The sequence below is a fragment of the Glycine soja genome, chromosome 20 (genome assembly GCF_004193775.1).
Source record: "Glycine soja cultivar W05 chromosome 20, ASM419377v2, whole genome shotgun sequence".
Classification (NCBI taxonomy): domain Eukaryota; kingdom Viridiplantae; phylum Streptophyta; class Magnoliopsida; order Fabales; family Fabaceae; genus Glycine; species Glycine soja.
Window position 1 is genome coordinate 42494524 of NC_041021.1, and position 11324 is coordinate 42505847.

The 11324-nt window shown below is 32.7% G+C and overlaps 1 protein-coding gene across 1 annotated transcript; it reads left to right on the forward strand.

The window, feature by feature from the left end:
* Positions 1 to 3027: 3027 nt before the first annotated feature.
* On the forward strand, positions 3028 to 5093 carry LOC114402699 (protein DETOXIFICATION 49-like). Its single transcript, XM_028365352.1, has one exon. It carries the CDS (start codon positions 3225 to 3227, stop codon positions 4875 to 4877), a length of 1653 nt encoding a protein of 550 aa, XP_028221153.1. The 5' UTR covers positions 3028 to 3224; the 3' UTR covers positions 4878 to 5093.
* The last annotated feature ends 6231 nt before the right edge of the window (positions 5094 to 11324 follow it).

Consider the following 11324-nt stretch of genomic DNA (forward strand, 5'->3'; position numbering starts at 1 on the left):
AATATATAGGATCGGAGGGAGTATAATCTATTTTTTCTATGCATAAATTCACTCATTGTAATGACATATTCGATTCATTTGTTGCATATTCAAATATTTGCTTGATAATTAACATATTTGAATTTGAGATGCACATATTTGATTTGATTAAAAATGTGGCTCTTCTCCTAAGCTTGTCTTACGAGTAAGGGTTAATTTCGGTAAGAAGTAATACGGTGTAGTTTTTTTTCGCATCTCATCTCAGTTTTGAGAAGAAAGTTGTAAGTGTGAATTTCATCCAATTCGTACTAATTTCACTGTTCATTTCATCTCTACCGAACAAGTAAAATTATTTCTTTCTTCCCTTTTATTTCGCATTTACACTTTTGCTTCTTTTCTTTCATATGTTGAAAGCGTTCATCCTACCTAGTACGAAGAGACTTTGGTTCATGAAAGTCTTGTCACGATCCTGGTTCAAGGGTTACTAACATGATCAAAAGTTTTTGGTCTAAACTTTATTCATTACTGTAAAATGAAAAAAGATAGGCAAATACTCAAACAGTGTTTATACTTCTATCAGCCATTCCTTTAAATATATTATTTGATTATTTCAACTAGTGATCCCTTTATTATTTCAGGTGTTGGGTGAGAATATGATACACGTACACCCGTACGTGTATCACTGCTCTTGTAAAATACAACAATATTTGGTCTCTTCACTCCTTCAATTCATCGAGGCTTTCTCTCTTCCCTCAAACATCAAACATCAAACGTTTCCAACCAACTCAGCAAACACATTTGCTTTAGATCAAATTGTTTTCGGCTACATCATCAAAATACTTAAGAGACCTATATATACTCATTAAAAATACGAATTTAGAAACTAAAATTTTCATATTCACTCCTAGAAAATTAAAATTAGTTACAGAACAATATATGTGTAATTCTAAAAAAAATGTTATTGAAATTTGGTGACTAATGAAATATTAGTAAGGAAAAAATATTTTTCTATCAGTTTTAAACTGTATTGGTCAATATTGCAATTTCATTATTTTTTTAATAGTGATTGTTGTCAGTGATTATATCATTGAAATACTGACAGTGACAGAGAAGTAACAATAATTAAAGACCTATATTCATCAAAAATACAGTTTTAAAAACTAAAACTTGCATTTTCTTCGTCCAAATCTTTATGATTCAAAGTTTAAACATTATTTAATATAAAAAGACGGCTTCAACTAAAAATTTAGCCAGTAAAAAGTAAACCCTGATTCAAAGATCTCACCATTCAATATAAAAAAATTATAAAAAAGTGCAAGAAGCCTTACTATGAATATTACAAATAGCGTGAAAAAAATAATTTTTTTGAAGATGTGAGAACGTACTCTTTCATAAAATATGAAATATTCCTTCCACGTTTAGAAAATTATAATTTATGTGGATCCTTGTCCGTATCAATTGGACACTTCAGCACCTTGAGTGAGCGCTCACGTTTTCCTCTCTAATGACAGTCACAAAGATATTAAAAGACTTGGAAAATCTCTATTAATATGTCACAAACAAAAACAAATTATACAAGTCAATTTGATACTATATTCAATTTAAAAGTGTACAAGTCAATTTCATTTATTTATTGTTCATTCGTATTTAATGTGGAACTTTCTTTGTTAACATTTGTCACTCAACATCCTCTTTAGCTGTTCTGTCTCCAAAAATGGCAATTGACCAACATAATTGACTTGGTTAGCTAGCATATAAATATTTGTATTGCTTGGTGAAACTTAAACATCTTGCCATGAATCAATCGCTTCCATTTTCGGGAAAAGTGGTTATACATTTTTAAATGAACTAGCGGTACGCATGTGTGGTGATCTGAGTGGAAGAGGCTTAAACATGTATATGATCTTTGAGATTTTTGTTTTAGTCTATGACAATAGTCTATATTACTAAGTTAGAGGATATATAGTGTTGGAGAAGAAAGAATTAATGGTTAAATTACTAACTTTCTAATGTGATTACTATCCACATTTCAAAGTATGCAACGTTTGAAACCCCGTTGATTTTTTAAAATAGAGTAAAATCGATTTTGTACCTATCTAACTTTTACCACTCACCGACTCCTTCATTATCAAAGAAACAAAAACAACCGAATCGGTTAAATCTGCTCATGTTTGCACTTAGAACACATTGACAATGAAACTCGTCTTTTTGTTATCTTGTGCGGACAAAGAGCAAGAAGGAAAGTATTGTAGATAAAGATGCTCAAGGAGGGTGGGATTGGTTGATTCGTCTTTCAAAAGTGAGGCACAAAGCAACACAATGGTATCTCTGGATGCTTCAGATACTACATTGTGGTTGAACAAACCGTTAAGTAGCCTTGTCCTCAAGCTTTGTTCCCTGCTACGAAGCAGACAAATTTGAGTTGTCAATAAAGCAATATATTAAACCCCTAATACTGATGCACAATTCCTTATATATCAAGGGTGAACATTGACGAACTCTAATGGGCTCTTGGCTTTTGGTTTGCTTACAAAAATGTATATTACTGTCCAAGGAAAAACCTTTGTTTTGGAGCAGCACTAACCCTTAATACAACAGAAACTGCACACTCTCAATTTGGATTATCCTCCCTCTCATGTCTTTTAGCATATGCGTAAGTTAGAATTTGAACTAAAACAACAGGGTTTTACTTTGATTGGACTTGATTTTGGACCTTCCAAGAACCAAAAAAACTAACAAATCTCCAACATCTAAATCTTAGTCTTCCAAAGTGGATATGGCCCTCTTCACAAAGTAGACCGGTCGAGATCCTGAACGCTTCCACCCCTCCAAAAGTGCGTCAAGTGCTAATTTTTTTGTTTTTGAATTTTGTTGGGTGTTCACTTATCTTTTGGTCCTTCTAGTGAAAAGTCGAAGACTAATTCCTAAGTAAACATAGACTCTTCTTAAAAAAAATCATCTTTTCTCAACAAATAACTGATATAAAAATTCAATACCTGACTATATACTTAACAAATATAATTAACTACAAATCATACATCATAGCGAAACATGTTCTCGGACAGATTTGACGCCCATATTCCCACCCAAAATCTCCTATAAAAGCCCCAAGACAAGCCTGTGCTCAACCCCCTCCCGTTCACCCTATAATCCTCTCTATCTCTCTCTTTCTTTCTCGGTTCAACTTTCACGTGTTCTCTAAACCACTCTTTTCTTGACACACACACACACAAAAAGCAGAAAATATGTGTCATATAACTTCCCACCTCCCCTGCAAATGCAACTCAAACCCGGAGTATGTAGTTTCAATGAAACCCCCAGAGGCAGACATGATGATCACCAACCCCTTGATCCAAAAGGACATAACAGTAACACTAACAACACTCCATGAAGAAAAAAACGACCCAAGAACAATGCAAACCCATCATCATGTCTTGAAAGAACTCATTTCAATATGCAAGATAGCCTTCCCCATGATCCTCACCGGTCTCTTGCTCTACTGCCGTTCCATGATCTCCATGCTCTTCCTGGGCCGCCTCGGCGAGCTGGCCTTAGCCGGCGGCTCACTCGCCGTGGGCTTCGCCAACATCAGCGGCTACTCTATCCTCTCCGGCCTCGCCGTCGGAATGGAATCCATTTGCGGACAAGCCTACGGTGCCAAAAAGTTCTCCCTCCTCGGCCTCTGCTTACAAAGAACCATTCTCTTGCTCCTCTTCACTTGTATCCCAATCTCTCTCCTTTGGCTCTACATGAAGCATATCCTTCTATTATGTGGCCAAGACGAGGCTATCGCCACACAAGCCCAATCATATCTTCTTTATTCCATCCCTGACCTCTTAGCACAATCTTTTTTACACCCTTTAAGAATTTACCTTCGAAGCCAATCCATTACTCTGCCTCTCACTCTTTGTGCCACTTTCTCAATTCTCCTCCATATTCCTATCAACTACCTTCTCGTTTCCCACCTCAATTGGGGAATCAAAGGCGTGGCTCTCAGCGGGGTTTGGACTAACCTCAACCTCGTAGCTTCTTTGATTCTCTACATAGTCTTCTCTGGCACCCATAAGAAAACATGGGGAGGCTTTTCTTTCGAGTGTTTTACACAATGGAAATCGCTCCTCAATTTGGCTATCCCAAGCTGCATTTCCGTGTGCCTAGAATGGTGGTGGTATGAGATCATGATTTTGTTATGCGGGTTGTTGGTGAATCCTAGAGCAACCGTGGCCTCCATGGGGATTTTGATTCAAACAACTTCCTTGCTCTACATTTTCCCATCGTCAATAAGCTTCAGCGTGTCCACAAGAGTTGGCAACAAATTAGGCGCGCAAAAGCCCTCGAAGGCAAAATTTTCTTCCATAGTTGGCCTCTCTTGCAGCTTCATGTTAGGTGTTTTCGCTTTGGTTTTCACCATTCTGGTTAGGAACATTTGGGCCAACATGTTCACACAAGACAAGGAGATAATAACTTTGACCTCATTTGTGCTACCGGTTATAGGACTCTGCGAACTCGGAAACTGTCCTCAAACAACGGGGTGTGGAGTGCTGAGAGGCACAGCAAGGCCTAAAGTTGGTGCCAACATTAACTTAGGTTGTTTCTATCTTGTGGGAATGCCTGTGGCGGTTTGGCTTGGTTTTTTCGCAGGGTTTGATTTTCAAGGGTTGTGGCTTGGGTTACTTGCGGCTCAGGGGTCTTGTGCAGTGACCATGTTGGTGGTTCTGAGTCGAACGGATTGGGATGCTGAGGCTCTAAGGGCAAAGAAACTAACCAGTGTTGTTGTTGATGACAGCAAGGAGGTTGGTGCAGAGAAGCCACCGAAAGCTGAAATCAAGGAAGATTCTTTATTATCATTAGCTGATTCAGATGAAGATAAACAATCGTGGGTTTCAACTTTTTGGTAATCTCGGTTTTTGTTGGTCAGGAACAAAAACCAAAAGGGAAAAATCAAACAAGACAAAGGGAGAGAGAGAAATCTATCAGGAATTTTGTCTTTAGCTGTATAGGGAAGGAGAGGGTAGTGACAGAGGATGACTTTTTCTTTTTTATATAATTTTAGATCACATGGGTGGATCGAGGAATTTAACTACAATAATAATGTTACAAATTTTTCACGTAAATATCGTCGTTACAGTTGTTGTTGTTTCTCTTTTATTCGTCATCAGTTAATTAACTTGCACGTTATATACAACTAATATTGCTTATTTAACTCGTGGTGTTTCCTAAATGTTTTGTCTTCTTTCCTATGTTCGGGGTAATTAAAAGAAACCACAATATAGACAGCTACAAGCAGATTATATATACTTGTTGCTTAACCTCACTTGCCTACGCTGTTTAGTTTTCTATTTAGCAAATTACAATAAAAAAATAAAAACAATATTTTTTTAAATAAAGCCTTACTTAAAACATATGCCTTTCACTCCACACAATAAGAATTTATTTATGTCCTTAAATTGACTTTGGAGTTTTCCATTTTTTTATTATTAATTTGATGAGTGCAAGCTCAATTTGCTTTCTGTATATATGTTCGGTAGCGTTGAGATCAAACTCAATTCTTTCAGAACAGTAGCAGCCACTTATTTTTAGGCATGAATCACTCATTATTGTAACCCTGTTCGACATTGGATATGAAATAGTGCATTATATTACCGATGTAAAGCAGTACAAGGTTTTGTTTAACTATTTTCAGTTTGTCACCATTCAACTACTGATGTATTAATTCTGTTATATGCTAAAAGGAAAATGAACCTTTCAATCTCTTTCTCCGTTTCACACCATTTTCACTCATGTAAATGACGTGTTTTAAAGCTATGATGTGTCGATGTGATATGTGATTGAAATTTGAAAGAAGAGAGATTAAAAAAAGCATAAAGTGAGTGTGATAATTATGAAAGAATTAGAACTCAAGCTAAAATCTTTGGTCCTATAATCACAATGCCATGAAACTTTAAGCTGCAATTGATTAGTGCATTATTACGTGTAAGAGACTATTGAGAAAACTTTGCACCCGTACACATGATTGATGACAGAAACACACAGAAAGCACACCAAAAAAGAAATGATAGACATAGAATTCACATGATTCAGTATCTCATGTATACTATCACAGAAATACTCCAACAACAAAGATTTATTATCTCAAATAAGATTACAAATTTGTAAAATCTTATATAAAAAAGACCTTCCTAAGTTTCCATAGTTAATAGTCATGATGAATGGTAAACTGTCACTTCTCATGTTCCTCAACAAGAGACTCTTCATGTTCAAGCGATCTTGTTTCGTTGTAAATTCATCACTTTTTCTATTTATTGTGTTTAATGCTTCTTTACAAGCTCCTTCCATATAATGGTAGCGTATTTTTTCCAAGAGCGAAATTAATTACTCTTCACATTTTTAAGACATGCATTTGAAAACTGACAACTCTTCTTTAAAGAACAAATAATATTAGTAATTCCAAGAATACAACACTTGCCTATGCATGAGAAGAGAAACACAACAATTCTCCTCCTTTTGTACTTATTATTGGAAATATTAGTTGTTTTTTTAACCAAGCAGAGATACAAGTCAAATAAATTATTACGAAATTTGGATCATTTGTGCTTTGTGCCATTTAGAATTGCACCCATAAATGTCTCATCTGCCGAATCTAGTTGCCAAAAAATAAGATGGGGGATCGTAGCAAAAGCGGAACCACACTGACAATTTAGAATGCACGATCACTCATGAGGTAGAGTTTGACCAATTGATGTAAGGATTTTCTATTTGTTCAAGGCTCACATTCCGGACGAGGATATGAAAATGACATTAAACGAAGTACAATATGATTTCAATGCTCAAGGAGAAATTTTTGTCGCCAAGTTAGCAAGTCCAAGGAGTCCCCTCTGAGTCATTTGAGAGAGAAGATTGGTTTTTTGAGTATAAAATGTGAAGAACTTCAAATTCAAACCAAAAGAGTATTCAAAGCATAAAATTGGGTTGCCACTTCCGGACGCCAGCTAGTAAAGTGACCTTTGATGACTTGGTTTTCCTATCCTCCTCCTATGGTTAGTGTGCCTTGTGTGTGTGATCTGGTTTATTATTAATAAATATATAGAATAAGATGGATATGATTTTCTGTATTATTATTATTATAATTATTAATTTATAGAATAAGATGCATCAGAAAACCATGGATTATACAAGAAATGGGATTGCAAACTTTATGGAGATAGCTGTTTCAGAGAATATCGATCATACAAAAGAGTGAAAACTGCACTGCTGCATGTCAAGTTGCAATTTTATTTAATGGGTCCAGCAGATTCTGATCAAAGATTAATTAAGCTAAATCAGCTGTAACATTATTTTCTTTGTTGCTTGCATTATTAATTGACAGTTATAAGTAAGCTAAGACACTTTCATTTTTTTTGTTGGAGATCTCCTGATCTACATATAGTCTTGAAATATGGGAATCAAAGTTTATCTTTCTTTCATCTGTTGCTTTCTCAAAAAGAGAATGAAGATGATTTGAAATATTGGATGATCAATTATGTTAATTCCTTTTCTACGGAGCAAATGCGAAAGGACAAGTATATGCTTTCAATATACATTGACATGTTACACGATGTAATCATTTGGTTTGGTCACTTATCCCTATTGTGACGCTTTTTGGTTCGCCAATTATTTACAAAGCATCTCAAGTACAAATAATGAACTTTTCTAGAAAATTTTCAACCATATTACACAAAATTGTTGAAATTTTATGTTTCAAATAATTAATGAATCTTAATATTAAAACAATTATAATAGTTATTTATTAATAGTAAGATTTATTTTATGTTTAAGTGAGTCGGTTAGACTATTAATATATTATAAAAAAGTTGTAATCCTTAATATATGAAACAATCGTGTATAATTTATCTCTTCTTTATCTAAAGAATTACAAAGACTTCATTAAAAAATAAATAATCTTCCCTTTAAAAAAAATCATAATGTAATTGTTGTTATTTGTGATGGATTATCATAAAGATCTTGTAATAATTATAAAAAAAAAAAAACTCTTAAATAAATATCAACTATGAATCTAACTATTGTATTTTATCTTTAATAATCAAACATGCTAAAAATTTTATGAATTTTGGTGTATGTTATAGAATATGTACTAATGAATTTTTGTGTGCGCACGAAGAATAACGAATATTAAAGTTATTAAAGATTAAAATCCCAATATAATTGGCTAGAGATGATTAAGTTTGGTCAGTGTTAGTGGTAATTAACTTAAGTGACCATGTGTGATAAAAGATGATTTTTTTTTTAACTTTTGTGCCCCAGGTATATCCAAAGCATCTCAATTATAAAATAATACTAAAAATTTAGGCAGGTTAAATGTCAATAATGTTATACGGAATTGGCTAGAGATTTAAGTTTGGTCAGTGTTAGTGGGTACTGGACCATGTGCGACAAAAGCAGTTATTATTGTTATTTCACCCAATTCGATCATTTTCATATTATATGGACTTGGTCCGGCATCAAACGACAGCACTAACCTATTAATCAGAAAGTTTGAGTAACATAACACTGATAAGGTAGTGACGTCGATATTTTAGGATACCAAACTACACATCATGAAAGCAAAGTAAGAACCACGTAGAAGTACTACTAATATATTTTCTAATATATCTTTATTTAGTTATAATTTATTGAAAATGTGAAATTCATTAAATAACAAGTGAGAAGTTTAAATCTTTTTAATTTAAAAAAATTCCATAATAATAAAATGTGTTTAAAAAAAAGTATATTATATAATGCGTGACACTAGTATCTCATTAGGAAGACTAAGAAACGCGCAGAAATAATTTATATATTGACTTGTTTGGGTTGCAAGTTAATATTATAAATTACTGGTACAGAAATCATCTGTGGTGCTTTATATATATATATATATATATATATATATATATATATAAGTCAATTTTATATAAACCTATATAATATATTTATCAAATTTATAAACGACAAAGAAATTCCGTCAAATGATTGCTTCGAACTGGAATGGTTGAAATTTTACAATTTGACTTTTAGATAGTTTGTTTTATCGTACACATCATGTTAGTCATTTGGCATGCTTGTGTTGAAATTAAAACGGCTTCTAATTGAAATTAGGATCACTGTGGCTATTCAATGAACACCGCATTTTAATTAAAAAACTTCATTTAAAAAGAGAGAAGGAAAAAAAAGAAAGTTGAATAACCATGCTGCACATGGTCTAACTACGTCACGCAACATGCAGTTAAGAGGAAAAACATACAGAAGTCTTATAAGAGAGAACGGAATGTTTATTCAAAGTCATTAACACGCTAATTTTCATTTACTTTGAGATTTTTACATTCTCAACTGATTAGAAATGACTCTAAATAGAACCAAGGTAGTATTTTAATATGGGAAGTCTAAGCTTGGCCCAAAATCTAAACGATCCCTTATGATATTTTTGATAAAACATAATGTGACAACTAATTAGTACTCCACATATATAACTGCAAATTCTATTTTTCATTAACTTACTAAATACATTGAAGTATATTCAATGAATATATACAAGTTCAAGGAATAGCAACTAATTAATTGTTAACGAAGAAGCAGCTAACAAATATATTTATTTTGATATATGAAATAAAGAAAATCTCATATTTGTTACTCTTCAAAACACCTTAATTTAATTGAAGTTTCATTTTTAACCACTCTTTTTTTTTATTCTTAATTGATGTCAAGTTTCAATAAAGGATAATCTAAAAAAAATTAAATGAAATTGCTACAAGTTAAATGATACTAATTAATTTTTTTCAATCAGTACAATTTTTTTTTCCATATTAAAGATATAAGGTTAGCTTGACAGGAAAAAAGGAAAAGAAAAATCCTTCCCTTATAACAAATTAAAAAGAAACATTTTAAAACAAAGACTTGAAGTATTTTTATAAACTTAAATTTAAAACTTTATTATCTTTACTATTTGTTTTTCAATGTGTTCAAAATCTTCATTCGGGGAATGGGAAAGTAAGAAGGATTAGGATGACAACTGAATTATTCACCTAGTTCTGCGTACTGATCGACTTTGACTGATGAGAGACATTTGTGTTAGCTTTCGGGACCAGTTTTCTCTATTTGAATTTCTGTTGCACAATAGGATAAGCCTGGCTCTCTCTTGGCGGGTTTGTGGTTGCAACCCAGGTGTAATGTCTATTTATATATGTCAACTATTCACTTGAACAATGATAAAAACAATTTTGATTTTTATCTAAATTTTATTAGTTTGACCCCTAATTCTAAGCGTTTAATTTATATATACTAACAATATGATCAACTAATCAAACATCTTACTAAAAATAACTTTTAACTACAAACAGTTTTAAAATAATTTTATAAAAATAAAAAATAATCATAGATGACAATTTTTTATTAATTGATGCTGACACTGATACACTATCGCTATCCTTTCTCTAATTGTAACCATAGACTAAAATATAATGGAAGCCTACAAGATGGATTATGGTAGTAGTAGTAGTACGTAAGCTAGATAGAGATAAAGAACATCTACGTAGATGAAGCTCTCTCGGGGTATCCTTTAAATCTCCAAACAAAAATGTGATATATTTTTTTTTATAGTGTTTTTGCTACTTTTTGCAATTAAGGTGTCAACTTAATTAGACCTCTTGGTGGTGATGAAAAGGTAAAACTTGTATCTATACATAATCTAGCAATTAGTCTGATAATATCTCTCTTTCCTACAGTATTTGGTAGGAGACGATTCTTCTCTCATGGTCAACTTTAAACACAAGTGTTTCTCTTAATAACCAGAATTTAAATTATAATCCGTCATCATGTGGATGATTAGTCCCTCCTCGACAATTTATATATGTTTGTCATCTAAGAATCATTTTTTTTTCTTACTAATATTTTACAACGGACTCTTTAACGATCTAAACCTTGCAAGCAAACCATCACTATATATGTATGAAGTCAAGGCATATATGCATTACATTTGATCTCTGAAAAGTAAATACAGAGAAAACGAGTCTTTATGATCGAATAGGTCATAATGTTTTACCATAACGAAGTTGAGCGAGCTAGATACCATTCATTAGTTAGTCTTGAGTTTGATTGCGTGAACCAAATGAATTCTCTTAAAATTGGTAGCATAATCTGTGATTAGTAAAAGCTATCTTTTCTTTTATCCTCTGCTGAGTTGTTATGAGAATTTATTATGTAAACCAATTATTATGCAGATTTTTTAATATAAAAAGATATTTGTAAATTTATGTGTGCTTAAAATGTTCTTAGTATTAAGTAAATCAATAATTAATTAAGTAACCAATAATTCC

Coding starts and splice junctions, on each gene's coding strand:
- LOC114402699 (XM_028365352.1), top strand. CDS start 3,225: ATGTGTCATATAACTTCCCACCTCCCCTGCAAATGCAACTCAAACCCG.